General features: G+C 39.6%; 2 protein-coding genes across 10 annotated transcripts in view; one reads left to right on the top strand and one right to left on the bottom strand.

Moving 5' to 3' along the window:
• Positions 1–2,357: 2,357 nt before the first annotated feature.
• Positions 2,358–16,445, bottom strand: DHRS9 (dehydrogenase/reductase 9). Its single transcript, XM_051787785.1, has 6 exons — positions 16,261–16,445; positions 8,802–8,874; positions 6,664–6,994; positions 4,795–5,053; positions 3,443–3,606; positions 2,358–2,612 (listed from the first exon to the last, which is right to left on the bottom strand). Exons 1-6 carry the CDS (start codon positions 16,443–16,445, stop codon positions 2,362–2,364), a joined length of 1,263 nt encoding a protein of 420 aa, XP_051643745.1. The 3' UTR covers positions 2,358–2,361.
• Positions 3,519–19,811, top strand: part of ABCB11 (ATP binding cassette subfamily B member 11) — a 59,466-nt gene continuing 43,173 nt past the window's right edge. For 4 of the 9 annotated variants that reach the window (XM_051787355.1, XM_051787354.1, XM_051787348.1 and 1 more), the window contains exons 1-2: positions 3,519–3,665; positions 4,690–5,719. The gene's annotated coding sequence lies outside the window, so the exon portion shown is untranslated. The other 5 variants (XM_051787357.1, XM_051787349.1, XM_051787350.1 and 2 more) reach the window with 4 other exon arrangements.

The following is a 19,811-nucleotide window of genomic DNA, read 5'->3' as shown; positions in this document are numbered from 1 at the left end:
TTCTTATTCCATAATTCGTTTCAAGGCTCTATGTACTTTTTCCAGTTGAGGAGACTTCAGTGCACTCTGAGATGGAAACACCAGTGCTTTAGATCAAGTCAAATAGGAATAGGGCTTCATACTTCACACAACTGTCTAAAGTTCGTGATATAAGATGTCTTGGTACTGACATCTCTGTAAGTGTGAAAACTGCCCCATTACACTCATTCAATAAACTGGCCCTTGAAACAGGAAACTCTTACTATTGAGATACTGACTTCAAGGTAGTATGGATGTAAGTAATTAAAATGTTCAATTAATTTTCATATCTGAGGTCAGAATTTGATGCTTTGATTTTTTTTTTTTAACTTTAAGCAAATGATGTGTTTTTTTAAAGGCATTTTTTAATATCTGAATGCTTTAATGTAGAAAATTCCTTGGAGTCTGCAGCACAACAGGCACATCTGTAAGGATGTCTTTGAGAAACAGGTTGCTGTTCTTAAGGAAAGACTTCACAATGTTTTTTTAAAGGTAGAAGGCAGGGCTGACATTTCCACAAGTCTTGCCTGCAGTTGCATACCACAAGAAAAAGTAGCATAAGTTTTGGGAATAGTATTTGTCAACAGAAAACTCTGGAACCACTCTTAGAGAAAACTGCTACTATGTCAGCCATGTCAGAGATGTGTTTTTCCCCTGTACTAATCATAACTTTTCAGATGTGGATGAAAGCCATCCCTGAATTACTGTGTAGGTAAGGAGCATGTAGGTTTAACACACCTGATGGTGAAGGATTCCTAAACTTCAGCTGGGACTCTTCCTCTCAGTAGCATAGCACACTGTACCCTTCTGTTTATGTAAAATTTAGGTTTTGGTACTTCGTTCAACAGAAGCTTTAGATTCCACTCCTAGCTTCATTTTTCACTTGTATTCCTTGTCCCTTAGAAGGACAGTCCCTGCTTGAATTCTTGAATTCTGAACTCTTTCTTTTGCAAAGAAGGCTGATTTTTAGAGATCTCAGCAACTCTCTGTAATCTGCAACTACAGGACTGCTAGGTTATGCCATTCAGTTTTTTCATGTACATTCTCTTTATAGCTGTCAGGCCAGATATTAATCAGGTATTTATCATTAAATGAAGTAAAATAAATTTATTCTTGAAACCATTTGCCAGAGAATAGAACCTCATTGAAATGCTTAAAGGTTGCTAACACTTTTTACGTTCTGTCCTTTTCTTGCACATGTACAAACCTACACACGTGCCCCCTCTTACATGCAGTGATGAAACTTCTTATGTTTGGAGTTCTGACCTGCACAAGGTATTTTTCTGAGCTTAATTGAATTGCACATTAATGATTAATCACCAGCACAGCACTTTAGCAAATAAAACCTTTACCCCTTCAATTTTAATATCTTTAGGGACACCAGTTTGTGAACCTCTGGCCAACAGCTTAGCAGATAGAAATAGTGTACAAGAGGCACAGGAACCTCAGCTAACGTTCTACCATTCTGAACACACTCTTTGCACACTTGGAAGAATTTACCATAGCATACACTAATGACCTGTTTCATCTGATAAGTGAAATAATAATACTTTTAATTTGCAGAGCACACTGAGGGTGAAAGAAATGTGAAAGCGTATTATTTTTAGTATTTTCCTCATAAACTATACTAATATTAGGAAGAAGTTTAAAATACGTGTTTGGATATGCTGTTTGGATAGTACAGTGGAATTTTGATTTTCCCCATAATTGCATATCTGTAAAAAAGTTTGTGTTTTTGTTCTACACAATTGAATAATCAGGTGATTAGACGTGGTCAAACACTGTAATTGTAATTTTTGGAATATATTGCATTAGCTGGGCTTTGTTATTGTTTGACTTCATGTCTTGTGCTTAGAAGCTTTTGAAGATTATCAACTCCTGAATATGACCATGAGCAAACTGCCAGTGAAGTAGATGACTAAATCTGACTAAATACATTCTGTAAGGTACATGTATGTGTTCTGAAAGACCATTGTTCTATTTCAAGATCACTAGCAGCCTATGTGTTGATGAAGTCAATGTGAAAAACTGATTCTTCTAGTGATTTTATTTTCCTTATTTAAAATTTTTTTATTGTGTGAATAGTATCAACTAGCTTTGTAGCTGAATATTTTATGAATGCAGATTCTATAGAGGTGTCATTTCTGAGCATAAAAAATGGCCTTCAAAAACACACTGGATTTACAAGCTGACCTGTGAACTCAGAAATTTCAGGTAAGGAAGGGTGGGGGATGGAGAAAGTGTCGTCTGAAAGGAATTTAAACAGTCTAGTAACTGGTAAAGAAGACATCTGATTTTGACAGAATTAGTATTTATTTGTGCAGAGCTGATACTGTTTTAATACTAGACATTAATTAGAACTCCAGGAACTGATCTCCCGCTATCTGCTGGAGCTGGAAACATCATACGCAACAGCATGTCAGATAAACAGCTTGGGGCATAGGAGAGAAACAGCCAAAAGAACTTTGCATCCCATCCAGCTCTGTATCGTGTCCTTGGGTACTTTGCTATCAGGGCATGTTCCATGCATTTTATGACACTAGAAATATCATGGTCACACAGTCTTCTGACTGAAGATCTTTGTGCTTTTACATCTGGAAAGAAGAAAATAAACCTGAAAGCATTTATACACAACATTCTCTGTGAGAGTATTCTTTGTATTCAAAGGTCTGGCTACAGCTTCAGGCTTGCTTTAAACTACTGGCTCAAGTGCTGGGAGCAGCATAGCTACAGCGGAGCAGAGACCAGAAAGGCTGCAAAACACCCAGGAACCCAGTAAGTACAAACCTCCCTGACCCATATTGTGAACCAGATGTTCTGTACAGTAAGTGCAGTGTGACACAGCACAACTTTTCAGACCAATTAGCATGTGGGCATAGCAATTCATTCCCACTTGGGATCCTACCTCTAAGTATTGAGGGACTAAGGAAGGTAGTGTGACCTCACATCTCACCAATCTATGTGTGAACTAATAGCTCAGGCCTCATCTAACATACATGTAGTCCAGAACAGTCCGTGAGGGGTCCTTGATGAGCGTTAACAAAAGTCCAGAAAGTATTCACAGAATCACACATAGGTTGAAGTTGAAAGGGACCTCTGGTACCAAGCCCACCTGCTCAAGCTGGGTTACCTGGACCAGGTTGCCCAGGATCATGTTCAGATGGCTTTTGAATATCTCGAAAGACTGGGGACTCTGTCACCTCCCTGGGCAACCTGTGCCAGTCCTTGGTCATCCTCACTCCAAAAATATGATCCCTGATCAGCAAGAACATCCTGTGTGTCCGTGTGTGCCCATTGCCTCGAGTCCTATCCTGGATACCACTAAAAAGAGCTTGGCTCTGTTGTCTTTACAGCCTCAATTCAGGTATTTATACATGTTGATAATATCCCCCCTAAGCTTTCATACGATTTTTTTTCTACTTACATTCAACAAAGTATTCTTCTCCGTAGGAGTCCCTGATCTCAGGAGTCAGTCCATTCCAAAGTCTGAAGAGGTATTTCTCGGTGATATCTGAATTAACTACTCCTGCCTTAAAGAAACCATGCTCAACAACGCTTACTTTCACTCCAAAATGCTGCATCTCTATCCTGGAAGGATAAAAACTCCAATAACCACCCAATAATGGCATAACTATTAAACATAAGTGGTAAGTCTGTCACACAAATGAATATTCTTATCTTCAAATGTCAGAATTATTTTGAGATGTTCAAATTAGCCTCATAGCAGTGTTCCTGTCCTGCAAAACAACAGCTGGCAATTAAATGAGATTAAAAAAAAAAAAAATAGGGTCAAGTAGATTCACAGCTCTCCGTGTCGTTTATGTTGGACTGGTGAAAAGGATGCAGCAGCCAGCTGCATCTTAGTCATGTATTATCATACTAAAATTTTTGACTATTTCAAATACTGTTCCATCATTTTAGTTTACAGGAACAGATTATTAAAGTGTCTGGGAAAAAGTAAAAGTGAGCAAAAATTTTCAGTTGTATTAGAACTTTATTCTCCATCCTATGGTTAAATGATTAAATGTTAGTGCAATAAAGGTTAGTGTGTTTTCTTGTAGTGTAGTTCCCTCTATGTAATTCTGAGTTTCTGTACAACTCCTTTGAGGTGCAAATGGCCTCTTTGTCTTGCCGCACAGCTCAAGAGACCCAGGCAGCTGCATTCTAAAGTATACAAAGGAATGAACCACATGTACATTAGCCATTATTTTCTATTTCCTTGGGATATATACTTTCTTTATCTAAGTTCTCATAATGGTTTGAAACCAGCTTTTCTAGTCTTTGTGAAGACTTGACTCCCTGGGCTGGGCCTTAGCCTTCTGGAGGCAGTACAGCACAACTGGCTTCAGTGAAGGGTGCTCAGCTTAATTTTCTAAAGTTACAATACCTTTGGTAATGTGGTTGCTGTCTGGAATCACCCAGCTCAGATTGCTGTGAAGGTTAGAGCAAAAAGTCTGCAAGTACAACTTCCCCGGGAAACTTTGGGTGCCTGACCAGGATTTGCTTTCATGTAAGTAGTGGATTCACATGCCTGAAAGCTGCATGCTAACAACTTGGTTAGGATATGAAAATTTTTCCCAGTGCAGTTCCCTGATGGGTCTGTTCATAGTACTGGAGACTAAAATCCTAAACAAGTGACCAACATCCTCTTATTTTCCTTCTCCCCTTTAGGCAAGATTTCGAGAGAAAAATCAAGAGGGGCAAACATACAGTCACCCTTCCTCAGCACGTCTGGAATCTGTTATTGGATTCATGCATGTGTTTCTGGCTACTCACCGTAAAGTGTCAGAGAAAGCTTCCATGCCCCATTTGGACAGACTGTAGCCACCCCCTACAAAAGCCATGAGACCTTTGGCATTAATTAGATTGACAACTCTTCCCTCAGCTTTTTTCAGAAGTGGCAGAAGCTTGAGTGTGATTTCAGTCAATCCCAGCAGATTAACATCCAGCACTGAATGGAAGTCTTCAATCCTCAGCCAGTCAGTGGGTGCTACAGGAGCTGTTCCTTCAGCATTACACACCAAGCCAAAAAGCCCTAAGAGGATTGCAAAACCATTTATTTCAGTATATGACAATATCTTACCCTGGAGTATCATATGGACATTGGAAAGCAAGCACACAGTCTGCAAAACCCTCAGTGACACGAATACAGTTGTCTGGGGTTTGCTTGTATGATCTACTCTCTATACCTGGTAAAATTTGCTGAAGGCCTTAGGCAGTGACTCTAAAAGAGCATGGATAAAGTATTCAAGGAAAACTACTTTGGCTGGAGATATAGGCCACCATACTGGACTTTACTGTCCAGATCCACTCAAGTATGTAGGCTCCTAATATGCATTTACGTTCTTGTGAAAATGGAAGAGTCTGCATAAAAGTGGAGAGACTAATTTTTCTGGTTTGGGGTCTAAAGGTCTGAGCCAGATGTGTAGAATTAGTCAATGCTTCTAAAGATACTGGCTTAACGCTGTGTATTGATAATACTGCTTTACTACCTTTATAAATTACTTGAGGAACTTAAGATAAATAGTGACGTTTCTAAGAGTTTGCTGAGGACAGCCTGTGCCTGAGGGGAGAGGCTGAAAGTCCAGCACTCAGCCTCCATAAAGAGTTTCACAGACTGAAGTGACAGTGTCAGCAGTGGTTGTCCTGACTGAGAACGTGTGACTTTCCCCAAGCTGGAAGCAGGAGCCTGCTGGAGGAAGTAAGTGCTAATAATTTTGTTTACCTTGCTCTTAATCTTTGCATTCAAGAATGGTCTGGAGTATTCATGACAAGGTCAACGGTGTTTTACAAGCTTTGAGGAGAAAGTCCTACTGGTAGAAGATATATGTTTTGCTGGTTTAGGTAGTTAATTAATTTATAAACCTATTGAATATTTGGTATAACTGTGTTACAGCTGGTAGTTGCACTGGTGTGAATCCCCTTTTGTGGCCTTTAGCAATGTCTAGTCTGAGCTGTCAGTGCAGATAAAGAAACACATATTGCCTCAGTTGAATATATTTACCAGGCAGATCTGTTTAGCACCCTTTGCCAAAGCCACTTATTTTTTGACATGTTTCATAGGTATCCAAGGACAAACTCTTCCTCTTTTACACGACTGCTCAGAGGTGTATGATAGCAGTAGTGAGAGCTACCTATGTAACAACTCCAGGAAAACTGGCTGAAATTGAGTTTGTTACAGTCAGTGCAATTATTGTGTACAATGCAAGCATCAGATTTATTCAGCCATGCAAAAATATGCTCTTCTGCTTACTAGAGGAGGGCTGCAGAATCCCTGCACTGCCCGTGTTTAGTTGAGTGAGGTGATTTTATTGTCAAGAAAGTTCTTTTTGGTATCAGTTAGCACCTTCCTTCCACAGACATTCTTCAGCTGCACCAAAAAGAGTCTAAAAAACATACCTGGGAATGATCTGGTTTTAACAGACTGAGAGACAAGATTGTTAGGCACTCTGTTGGTGAAAGCAATGGGAAGCATTGCTGGAGGGAATCTCTCTGAACTGAGAAATGACAGAACTGAAAAGTGGATGTGTTTCATTAGTAAGATGAAAAATGCCTCTGCAGTGAGTGGAGAGGGAATGGAACTTTTAGCTAGATCAGATTTGGTTGTATTGAATAATTTTTCTGGGAAGTTGCCTTGCCACTTACCTTTGCCAGCTGTCTCTTCAGTCACAAACCCCACAGCCCTGGCAATGCTATTGGAGTCTGCTAAGTTCAGGTTCACTGTCTTCAGTGAGGGTGAAGAGCAGGACTGTAGCTCTTGGCCTCCTTTTTCCGTGGCACATGCAGCAATGACACAAAATCCCCTTTTGTCAAGCCATTTAGCCAGGGAGTTTCCAAGTCCAGTGTCACAGCCTGTTATGAAGACATGCTTTCCACTCAGGTTTCTCACTCTGTATCTGTCTCTGATGAGCCAGTAAATTATAAGAGAAAATATGGAAGCCAAAATTGCTATGTGCAGTGAGTCTGAAAATGAAAGCTACAAGCAAATAAGTTAATGATGTAGAAGTGCAATGAAGCAAATGTGCTTAGCCAACCCTTCAACTTCCTGAGACACAACTCCTGTAAGGGGCTTTGTTTCTGGCTGCAGCCCTTATATGTTGGGGGAGAGCAGGGGTAGAAGCTTTGGCACAATGTGATTGGGATCCATGAGTAATATGTGCCTTGGCAAAACCTTCCCTGTCTTTCTTTTCAATAGATTTCCACTGTTTTCATGCTTTGCTGACCAATCTTTCTAGTCAGCCCTGTCCTCTGAGGACATTTCAGACTGAAAGGTATGACTGCATCAGTTCTCTAAGTAGTGTCTGGGGTTTTTTGTGGGCATTGGTCATTATTTGTGCTGATACTGGAGAGAGTAATTCCTCTGGGAAAAAGGACAATTCTCTTTGACCACCTGTATGGTGCCACCCAGGCTGCTTTTCTAATCTGTAGCATGGAAGCAGAGTGACCCCAAGAACAACCAGAGAAGTGTAAGGTGTGGTGGTGGATCTGATGACTAATTTGTTGTGTGACTTGTGTTGTGTGATGATGAGTGATCTGCTCTCTACCCCATAGACAAGGTAGACTTCGAGGCATTGCTTGAGTCTTCTGTCACTCATTGCCTGTTTAACACTGATATACAGCACAGCAGAATATATTACATAGGAAGTGTGTTTGTATAAAGAAATGTAGAAATGCATGGAGATGTTGCCCTCAATAAAAAAAAGAGGCACTGAGGAAACACAAGTTTTCCTAACTGTTGGGGATGATATTGTTTGTTTATTATGAAATTTTTTTATAAATGTAGAATGCAGTTCTTGCCATCTAAAATCTTCATAATTGATTACTAGTTTTCTTTTTGTATTTTTGGTTTGTACAAGAATTAAACTAAAATAATTAATTAAAGCAAATAAATCTGATAAGCACTTTCTGTTAAAGAAACTTTTTTTGCAGGTGCTAAGCAGCCACCTAGGCTCTAGTTACCTACATATTTGTAGAGGTGCAGACATCTCACCTTTAAAATGAGGGATTTTTAAAGGCTGTTTTTTACATAACATTCTTGCTATCTCAAGACAGGAATATTACAGGAGGACCAATGTATTAGGCCTATTTGGTAGACCCTGTCCATTGTTCTTATTCCTTCTGAGTTCATTTATTCTGATTCTAAACTTTGCTGTTACCTCACCAAGTAGGAATGGAAAGAATCTTAGAATCTGATAGTGAATGAATATTGAACTCTCATTAAATAATTAAGTCAGTCACATAGGATAACAAAGGATAACCAGTGACAACATTCATTGCTGCTTAATGATCTTATTTTATGTATTTGAACTTCTCAGTAGCCATCAATATGGACTCCTGAGTTACTGACTAATGCTTTCTGATTTTAAGAAGTTAAGCAAATATATACAGGTAAGAGTTTGCTTCTCCTTCCACTGCATCTACAGGAGGGCTTCCACTGAATTTTGGGGTGCTTGCACTGATTATTTTAGCAGCCCATCTCACTGTTGTTTTGCAGTTGATGTAATTGGCCTTCTAGCTCAGGTACTTCACTTAGACACTAGGCTTTTTTGCTGTGAATGCCCCTATTAAGTTTGACAAGGATTGCAGTGTTCCTGAATGTGTGCACTTGGGAATCATCTTTGTAATGTTCCACTCTGTTGGTGGCGTTTATTTTCTGAGAGGACTCAGAGTGTGCTCTGGCAAAGTGCTGTTGAAACTATGTGAAAGCACTGAGGATAATTCAAGCTTCTGTGCTGTAAAATAAGGTCTGAAAACAGAATGTTGCAGCAGCTGATCATAGATACCTCCAGTCCATTTGCAGTGACGTGCCAGGCAATGACATTTCCTTTGATTGCTGATTTAGAATTTGGAGCAGAGCTAGACACAAAGAGAGGGAGGATTTACTATCAGCAGGCTTTGGTAACACCACACCTATAAATCACAGCAAGCTATTTGGCAAGCTAGTGCTGTGATATGTATAACTTTGGGACTGAATTTACCTTTGTGCCAATACAAAATGAAACAAAATAATTAGAGATTTGGGTAAAAGATTAATCTAACTGGAAACAGGAGCTGTAAATCACATCTTCCTTCCTTGGCTGTGCTGTAGGGAGGAAGCAGCAGGCAGTGAACTTGCACTACTGGAAATAAGGTTAAATTTGAAACTGGGCTCTGTGAAGAAGTCCTGGAGTGTCTGGCCAGGATGCCTACCTGCCTTCTGTAGGAAAAACAGCTGCGATTGCTCTGGTTGGTGTTAGCCACTGTGTTTAGGTAACAATAATTGCCACAGAAGATCTATAAGACAAAGGGCTCTAGGGGAGACAGCTGAGAGGGCAGCACTGTGTGTGGAATTTCCACTGCTCTTTTCTCTATCAGTCCTGGGCCAGTGTTACTAAGCCTGTAATTCCTAATGCCTAGTTTTCATGGAGTACTAGTGCTCCTTCTCTGGTAACACGTCAAAGTTCAGTCCTGAGCATCATGGTGAGTTTTGCTCTGCTGTAGCCTTGTGCCACCACATATTCTCCTAGATAATGTTATTGCTGCTGGAAGGAGTCTGTGGTCAGAACCAGGAGAAATAGTCTCAGTTAAAGTTTTCTTTTGAGAAAATCATCTAGTTCTGTGAATGTACAGTGTTATCCAAAATATTTCTTTTTTGCTAATTGTAAAGCACTAAAAAAGCCACTTGTCTTCCAGGGGCATATTGATTTTGAAATAGCTTCGTGGAGTGGCCAAGACTGTGTTTCCAGAGAAAATGTCAGCATGATTTTCTAGACTATTGATGTATCTTCGTAAATATTAAATTCTGATTAATAATGTAGCCAGTAAATAGCTGAAGGCAAATTCTACTTTCCATCAAAACTTTGATATTTGCCTGGCAAATTGAGAACTCTTGGGATAGAGCTTGGCTTCTTACTTCTAGACAAGTGCTGTTATAAAAGCAATTGATTTTAGAGAAAGTAGCATGACAGCATTGAGAGCCCTTTAAATTTTTAGATGACTGCAAAGTACAGCATTCCTCTGCTTCTCTGCACTACAGGAAACTGAAGCACATAGACCCTGTATTGAAGGACGGTGTTACTGGTTTACTCCTACAGCACGTTTGCTTTGGTAGTCATGCCAAAGAACCTCAGGGTGGGGCAAAGTTTGGGGTCTGGGTGTGTTTTGGATTCCTTCATCCGCCACTGTGCAGGCAGTGCAAACTTCCAGAAGTCACTGCTCTGCAGTGGGTGGAGTGGCCTGCCAGACATGCTGAGGAAAAACTGCCAAGGGGAAATTAAGGACTGTTGTTCTTCAGAATCAGCACTCATGTAGCACTGAGCAGAAGGTTTAGATGTTTCAGATAATGATCTGAGAGATCATCCAACAGCTCTCCAGAGCCTACGGAGCACAAACTTTACTAATCGTTCATCCTGACAGAACTAAAAGCCCCCTAGTCTTTAGTTAATGAATTGAAAAAATATGCCAGCACAAACACATCACATCTCCAGTCTTAGGTAAGCTATTCCTGATTGTGCAAGGCTTTGCACTTTCATTTCATGGTAAAGGAGTGCTTTTTCGTATGCTGGGTAAATATGTCAGTATATTCAGTTTGGCAGTCAACAGATAAATTAAGATCTTCATTAATATGTCACCTTAAAAGAAACACATCTCCAAACTCTCTTATACAGCATTTTGCAGGGAGATGAATGTAGTCTAGTACAGTAGGGGGCTGATTTTTCACCATAATTGTATCTTCCTTGTATGGCTTGCACTTCAGATGTTTACCACAGCACTGGTATAAGACCCAGGAAAACAAAACCTTTTAAACTCTTAGGTGACTGACCCAGTAATTGGAAATTGAAGTAAGGAAAGATTCCAGATGTTGGAAAGAGCATTCTGAGTTAGCATTTTGTTCGGACATTTTAGGTGCCTAGATAAGCAACAGTTGCTAAAATTACTTTAGAAAGGAAAGGACTGCATGTTCTCTTGTCTGTGCACTAGAAAAAAAAAAAGCTTAATTTGTTCTCTTAGCTGCAACAGGTACTGCTCACTGTAACAATAAACACAAGTTCTACTCACATTCTGGGGAGACATCTGCAAGCTCAGTCTATACCTCCAGGTGCTCACGAGTTGCCTTCACCAGTCATTTCCAGTGTCAGAACATAGAAACAGCCCAAGTTGCTCATAAACTTCTGCACCAAGACCCGCATGGTGATAGTTTCCAAAAACATCTCACTGTAAATTCTGTGTCTGGTGGTACTTTCTAACTGGCATACATTGGCTGATGAGCAGGGCCCCTCTGCCTGCTTTTGATAATGACTTTGTGCTGTGATGTGTCTACCTTAGTATTTGGTATTAATATATTCTATGCCTGCTTCTTCTACCAATGCTGTATAAGCATTACTGGCTATATATAGTGATTTGCAGAGCCTGGGGGACTGTTAAGACTCATTAAGGAGAACTAATCTACTGAGCTGGGAAGGAACTAATCTACTGGCTGATCTGTGCATTGTCTTGAAAGCAGCAGGAGTCTTTCCACTGACTTAACAGAGCTTGTTCTCATCTGCCTCATAGTCTTGTGAACAGGTTAGGTTCTGCTAGTCTTAGCAGAGCACACTGTGGTTTGCTTATTTACAGAAGTCATTGGCTTTTGTTGCTGGCATTTGAGTAAATGAGGCGTCTGGTCCCCCGAGAGCAAATGTCAGCAGAATCTGGTCCTCCATAGGGAAGTAATACTTTAGGCAGCTGATATTTTTCCTGCATTTCTAATTTAAATAACGTGTTTACAGCTAGTGTGCCCTATCCCAAATCCTGTTTGTATTTTCCTTCAAATGTTAACATTTCCAGTGCTGGTGTCTCACAGCACCTGAAGGTATACTAGTGGCCTGACAGGGATTGAATTAAACCAGCCAAACCAAAATGTCTAAAGATAAAGATCAGAGTAGGTGGTGTCATTTCATAGTTTGTTTCCCTAATCACTTTTGATTGAGTACTCTTGGTGGAGAAAGATGAAAAGCTTTAGCTTCTAGAAAGACTTGGTGTGAAGCAAGAAAGTCCAAGGATCAGAAGACAATGAGTCCCTGTTCAAGCAGGCTTGGCAAGTGTCTATCAAACAGGTTCAGAATGGCTGCTTCATCACTGGGGCTAACAGAAGCAAAGGGACTTGATCCTTATTTGATTACTAGGTAAATAAACAATAGTGACAGAAAAATACATTGAGCACATTGATTACATCAGCAAATAAAAGCTTTTCTGTTTGGGAGTTCACTCAAAAGTTACAAGCAAACGTGAATAATTAATCTTTAACTAAGATTTGAATAAATCTTCCCAGATGAAGTATTTTGTGTGGATAGTCATATTGTGATGCAGATGCATTTGAAAAGTAATTTTTCACATCACAGTTTTTCCAAAAGTCAGAATGTTTAGGAGATATAATGATACTTTGCAAGGCTTTCTCAGTGACAAATGTATTGCTTCTTTTGACACAAATGTCTGGACATTACCTCACCTTTCTGAAAATACTTCTCTCCATAGTTGCATTTTCGTATCAGGGAGAAACTTAATATCACCTCCTTTTCTTTCATAATCTTTACTGGATTACTTAATGCTGTTTTGGACAGTCAGGGTTGAATGCAACAAACCTTAACTCCAGAAACTTTCATATCTCTCCTGCAAAGGTAGGATTTAATTGCATTAGACATTATTATTATTATTATTGTCACTACTACTATTTAAAGTGTTGGATTTTTTGCTGTACTAACATTTTTATTTCTGTCTTTATATGGCACTCCAGAACACAAATACTGTGAGGTTTATTTGTGGTTGGGAACTTTCAGCTTTTTATCCCTAAATGAAAGAGGAGTGAACTATCTTACATGCTTCACAGAATGAGAATGTGCATGTGACTGCACAGTAGCTGACAGTGTATTTTAGATCTTGGTTCACCTTGCAGTAGCCCATTAATTATCTGACTTGTCTGAAAGATTGGCTGGCTGCCTTAATGCGAGTATGTAAAGCCAATTTGCGTGTATTAGGGAATCCCTTCTTTAAGGAAAACCTCTGGCTGATGGTACAGTTTCTTCTGATCTCATCTGGTGGGGCTCAGTCCTGTGTGAGTGTCCTGATATCTAAAATGGCTCTATATATTTTTAGGCACACAAATTGCTCCCTGTTTGAGTTACAAGAAGCTGCCATGGTGGTCCCCAGAATTAGTTTGCTGTGTTATCTAGATCTCTCTAACAGTTGTGATAATTAAGAGAAAAGAGTTTGGATAACAAAGCTTAGACAAAAGTTGCTATCACACAATATCTAATGGTATGTATTTTTTCTGGGTGGGCAGCTGCAAGAAATTTCTAGATGCACTTAATGTTCCAAAGGCATCTCAGTTCCCTTGACTAGAGCTTCCTCTGCAATAAGGCCTCTGGGCACACCAAAATGGATTAGTTGTGAGCACAGAAGGGTACCAGCTACACTGCAATAATACTTGAGGACAGCTTGTGTATCCAGCAGGCTTTGCACCATTTTGAAAGTGGCAGAAGTGTAAGTCTAAAGTGTATAATGTTTTCCAAATTTATACCAAGAACCAGGATTATAAATCAGCTGCTATTCTGCATGTATACCAGTTTTTAGTTAGTATATGAGCCTTAGGAAAGAAAAAGGGTGGTTCTTCCTCATAGCGAGTGTTATACCTTAAACTGCCATTAAATCCTTTGAAAGGAAATTGTCTCCACCACTAAATGCTAGGTGACCTACAACACTGGATACATTTACTATCCTTCTCTTTGCTTTTTTTGTCAAGGCAAGCATCTTTACTGCAACATATTTGCAGTCCAATTAGCTTCAATTGGTTCTCTAAAGTGCTCAGTATTCAAGTCTATAGGAGCGGATGGCCCCATAATCCCAGCATTACTGACAAGTCCCCAGTGACCTGCAGGGAAATTCAAGAAGGAAGTCAAGGGACAAATTTTAACCTAATGTGTTAGATTAATTGAAATGGGAGAGACTTCACAGAAAATCAGTGAGGGACCAAGAAGGCAATGATGTGAAGGAGGTGCTTGAGAATGTTCCGCAGTATTCAGCTTTATTCTCAGTGTCCAGGTTTTATCACCGTGCTTTCCATCACCCTTTGCATAGTCTTCACCCTGCCACAGCTTTTTGGGAAGGGGTGGTGTTGGCCTTTTGTGGAAGAAAAACACTAGATGGATTTGAAAAACATTTCTAAGCCCTCAAAAATGGGAGGGGAAAATAAAAAAATGTAAAACCAGCTCTCTTGTGTCAGCTGTTAGAGTTGTGTGAATGAATACTTTTGCTGGTCTGACCTTACTCATAGTTTTTTATGTGAGGAAAAAAATCACTTTTGACCTGAAACCAATCACAATTTCAAATAAAAGAAATTTGGCAAGTTATAAGCAATTTTATGAAAAGATGAAAGGTGAAAAGGAGGTTGGAATTTAGCATTAAGTATAATTGGTACTATGGCAAATCGTAATAGACCAGATTTAAGACTCAAAGTTAGCAGAATCCAGCCCATAGGATTTTGGGCCTTTGTAAACTCAGCTGCAATACTGCCCCTACTGAAATCAATTAGCATCACTAACAGCAGCAGTATCTTGTCTTGCACAACTTGTTGAGTCAGAGATATGTGGCTTTTCTATTTTTCAGATGATCTGCAAGCAGTGTTCAAAAATAGTTATATTCAGACTTATTCAGTAGAGTTCATATGTGATTTTTGCTTTTGATAGAATGAGTGATAACTTAGAAGTAATTTATTGCATGTATTTAAATTTTAAAACAAAACCACTTCACACTTCTGAAGCAGAATTTATTTAATTTGTTCCCTAGTTGGGTAACACAGGATGGGAGGTGCTGAGCACTTGTGCCATAACCCATGTAGGCATGTTAGTGCAAACAGTCCCAATGAAGGTTCTGGGAACTGGATTTCTGTTCTGATAATGATGCATTGATAAGCCTGACTTTTTAAGCACATTGCCAAATATTTATCTACCACTAACTAGATGTTTAAAACATCCTTCTAGTGAGATTTTCTTCCATGAAAGGTGACAAACACACACTTGTCAGGTGTCAAGTAAAATAAGCTGTGAATGTAGCATGGTATTTTTAGAAAAACTCTACTACCTTTTTTCCCCTCTCTTGAGCAGAAATGAGAACTGGTAATATGTTATAAGAGTGAGATCGAGGCCAACAGGCAGTGAAAGGTCAAACAAGGCAACCAGGGCCCAGAACTTTTCCCATTACTGTAGATAGTGTTTAGCAGTGCTACCTGGAAAAATGCTTTACTTTATTTTACTAAAACCTTTGGTTGTCAGTGCTGGACTCTCAAGAAGCCGGGTAGCAAGTACTGTCCCTTTGTCTCTCGAGAAATAAATTTGCACCAACTAGGCTGTGGGAGTTTGCCTGTGGTCCTTGAGCACAGGAAGAAGGGTGGAGGTTGGAACCCTTCATCTGCTGGACTGAAGCTCAGGCAGTGTGAAAACATCAATACTGAAAAAATATGTTTGGGAAGAGCCTGCATATCTGGGATTATACTCCAATTGAATTAATAGTGAACTATTAATAGTAACTATTGATGATGGATGAAATTCTGCTTGGAGAAACAAGTTCAGTTACACTTCTTCATGAATGCTCATGGCTGAAAAACAGGAGATGCCTAATGCAATCGACTAAAAAAGTAATTCTGAATAGATTTAAAGGAGTACAGATCTTTTCAGAGATTGCTAACAGACAGTCCATCTCTGCAGAGCAAGATGCAATGAAGTTGCATTTACTATGGTCAAATTCTCCTCTGACAAATTAATTTAAAAGGAAATTGCAAACACATGACATGTTTTTAAAAATAATAATAGGGAAAAGATCACTGCTTTTATTTTCTTCTTGTATATCTGCATTCTGCTCTGACATGAGAGGTTAAATATATCTCCATTTTTATTGGAAGCCCTGTGGCTGTTCATGGTGCTTTATGTAAATATGTATGCTAGTGAAATGCAGCTTCTTGTGCTGGCTGGAAGTTACCCAGCGTGTTGCAAAGTTGCAATTGAGAGATGCTAGTTTTTGTTGCTTAACTTCCTCTGCAGCATCAGTATTGAATAAAGTATGAAGAAGTGATTAGGTAGCTGCCATCCCTGTGTAGTATTTCAGAGTTCTTTTAGGACAAGAAAATTTTCCCGTGGCTTATGTATGCATGCATAGCAGACCCAGCACAAAGGCAGGCTTTCCTTCTCTTGCAACACTTACTAAAATTACCATTCTCTTTATAATATCCCTTACTCTGCTGGGATTTTGCAGCCCTCCTGCACCTGCAGCTGACTAGCACTCTGGGTAGTCTGTGGCTGTTGCACATCAAAGCCAGGGCCAGTCTTGCTTCTGGAGGCCTCACGGAAATCTGCCCTCCTTGGCACAGAGGCAATGTTTTGCTGCCCTCCCACACCTACCTGTCCTGGGACCTCAGCCATGCCAGATGTACCTCATGCCTGCTAAAGTCTATACAGGTCTGGCCATGGAAGCAACCCAGGGGCCCAGGGTTGGAGAGACTTTGAGAACAGCCCCTCTAGAGAAAAAGGCAGACCTATGTTTCATCACACCCTACTATAAACTATAATTAGTAAATTAACCAGAACAGAGTCTTGGCTTGATATGCAATCTGGTCAATAAATACGAATAAAAGCCAATTTAGCTATACTGAAGGAAAAGACCTGTTTTTGCCATGGCAACAGGCATGTGGGACTTTATGTCAAATTAATAAAAGTGCTGAAATTACAAGGTTTTCAGTTAGTTTCTAACTCCAGCCTGCCAGGGAGACTGGCAGGTTCAGTGCCCATCCACAGTGGTCCAACTTTGCAATGTAAACATCTACCTACAATTTTTTATAGGAGCCACAAACCAAAACTAAAAAAAAAACAAACCAAAAACAAGCCAAAGGGCTCATCAAGAAAAACGTATTTTTCTGTAGTTTCTAGGAGGGAGAGTGATATGAGTGATCAGAAGCACCAAAGGTGTTTGTTTTGTGGCATTCAAGAGTGATTGGGAAAAATGAGGCACAGGGGAGAGGCAGGCCCAGATGGACATGCCAGCTTCTGACAAGAACAGACGAGGTGGGGCTGGTTGCTCAGAGGGTGGGGCAAGCACTCTGAAAAATGTCTTTTTGAAAGATTTATTTTAACACGGTAAATCACTTAATTTGGATAGAAAAGTTATAATTTGCATTTAAAATTTATAGTGGGTTTTTTTGGAAGTGTTGTTGCTATCTCTGCTATTTTTACTTGCAGAAGGATTTGGAATTTAGAAGAAATCCTTACTACTTGCCAGACTTGGGTAGGATCAATGGGATAATAAGTGCATGTCCTGCTTCTGGTAATTTCCAAGAGCAGATGGTGAGAGGCTAAGTATAGAAACAAGACAAGTTGCTAGAGGTAGGTGGGTCCCTTGCTGCCTACATCCTGGCCTTCCTGCTGCACCCACTCCAGGAAGTATTTTCTGGTTTCAGTATAGCATATTTTTGTGACCAAGAAATAAACATACTATGACTTGGTGTCTCTGATGGTGATTTAGACCACGAGAGAAGAAATTAGTTTGTTTCCTTCTTTGAACCAACCGCCTACCTGGAGGTGTCTGCTCCCATTAGTCAACGACTTAGAGTTTTTACAAGACAAAGTCACGTTCACAGAAACATCCCCATTGTGCCCTTAGGTACTTTCCTGATTTCACTGTAAGGGAAGAGTCTGCTATTCCCCATTTCAGTATGAATAAATGTAGTTTGATTGAGAAAAAAAAAAAAGGAAATGGATTTGTTATCAATGTACAACTTTCTGTTTGCAGTAAAAATTATAAAAGCCATCAAAAGAAGAAGTCTTGCTCCTAAGTGTAAAAAAGAGGTTTCCTTGTAGAACCCTTGCTAAAGATCTTTGGAAAGGACAAAAGGAAACAAAGTACAAGAGGACGTGAGGAGATGGAGTGGATTTGGCTAATTTTTCCATTAGCAGCTATAAAAGATGAAGATGACTGTGTGGGAGTGGGACCAGAACTGAGTGCTTTATATTCTCCCTTTTGATATACACAGATTTGGGTGATTTTTCACCAGAGATTTGTTTTTATGGCTGATGTCAGAATTTATCAATCTTCAGGATTTTTTTTTAAGGATGATTTGAAAGAAGCAGAGGTTTACAAGGGAGCAGAGCCCTTCAAAAGGGTTGTAGTAGCTTATGGTCTTAGCTCAAATTCATCACTGCCGTAACCTGCTTCATTAGCAGTTTGGAACACGCTCTGCATACACTTTCTGAATGCTTAGATGAGCGAAGTTTTTAAGTGAGAAGACCGAAGTAATTTATGTAAAGCTAAAATTGCATTCTGTCTTTGGCAAACCAGATCTTTTCTGGAGGTGCTGGATAACTTTGTGTGCAAGTGCAAGTGAACTCTGCTCAAGTACTTTGAAAAGCAAAGGCCTTGAACTACCTTTGGCCAACTTGCTCCTCAAGAAGCTGTCAAAGGTGAATAAATCTGCTCCACCATTTAAATTTCTTTCAGCCTTTCCATTTCCGTGCCCTGCACTGCAATTAACTTGTTTTCTTTTCCTCTGGCTCTATGCTGTGGTGGTGCAGATGATTATCACTGTGACGTTATCTCAGATAGTGTTATTCTCAAAGCTATGCTTTGTTCATTGGGACAGATGGTGGGAAGAGACACCAGTTTTGCATTTAGTTATGCTGTCACTGTGAACACAATAATGATGCTGAACAAGGAAAACTGGAGTTCTGGTTAACATTTAATCGTGATGCACTTTTGGGCATGAGGCTTTATCATGGAAAGTTTGAGGGTGCAGACGACTCAAGCAGAGCTGACAGTCACTATGACTAAAACACTGTCTTTTTATCTTGTCCTATCAGTCAAGGCCCTCTGCAGCAAGAACTGAATTCAGAGAGGAACTAAACCCTGCCTACCATTTGCCTCTAAACTCTGTGGTATTATTGTCTGAGGTCACAGCATTGTCCTCATCAGTGTCCCTTATTGAAAAGTCCGTGGAGGGCTCATCTCCAACTAGAATTCACTACTACTCAGGCTGTAAAATCTTAATTTCAAAGGAAAAATTGTAAAAAATTAGAAGCCATGGGAAGAAAGGCAAGCTGTGGGTTAGAAAACAAAGCTTTTGAGTAAGTTTTTAATGTGAATTTGGCTTAATTTCTGAACCAATTGTTGTGTTATTCAGCTGGTGTTGTTATTTATAGTAGGGATAATAGTGTACAAAATTATTGCCTGGCAAATAAAGTAATTTGATACTAATGCTGATAAAATAATGCTATAATAATTCATTGTGAGTTGTTTTCCAGAGAATGTCTGGTCTCCTCAAGTATAATTGCTTTCCAAGTGCCCTGACTTTATGTTGTGAGATTGCATTAGTCAAATTTAAACACTCCATTGGATGTCAATGAACTGTGAACATTGTGACCGTGTGGTTATTGACCCAGGTGCAAATAGCCAATGCCCAATTTAAAAATTCAGTTCTGACAAATGGGTTAGAATAATGAAAATATGCTGGGAAATGGTTGGGAGCTTCACTGACTGAGCAGGGTCCTTGCAATTTGTCTGTGATTTTATGATTTTTCACAGACACGGGTGAGTAACAAATCTATTAATATTTCAGAGTTGACTGATGAAACTTCCTGAACTGAAAAGTACGTGTATTTTTTATTTTTGGGACAATTTAAGCTAAATGCTGCATTCTCTTTGCAAGTTAGTGGGTTTTTTTGGTTTGTGGTTTTTTTTGTTTTGGTTTGTTTGTTTGTTTGCTTGTTTGTTTGTTTTGTTTGTTTTTTTTAGTTTTGGAG

The sequence above is a fragment of the Manacus candei genome, unplaced genomic scaffold (genome assembly GCF_025592945.1).
Source record: "Manacus candei isolate 608988 ecotype Guabito, Panama unplaced genomic scaffold, ASM2559294v1 h1tg000023l, whole genome shotgun sequence".
Classification (NCBI taxonomy): domain Eukaryota; kingdom Metazoa; phylum Chordata; class Aves; order Passeriformes; family Pipridae; genus Manacus; species Manacus candei.
Note: the sequence above shows the minus strand (reverse complement) of the source record. Positions and strands in the feature narration are given on the sequence as shown.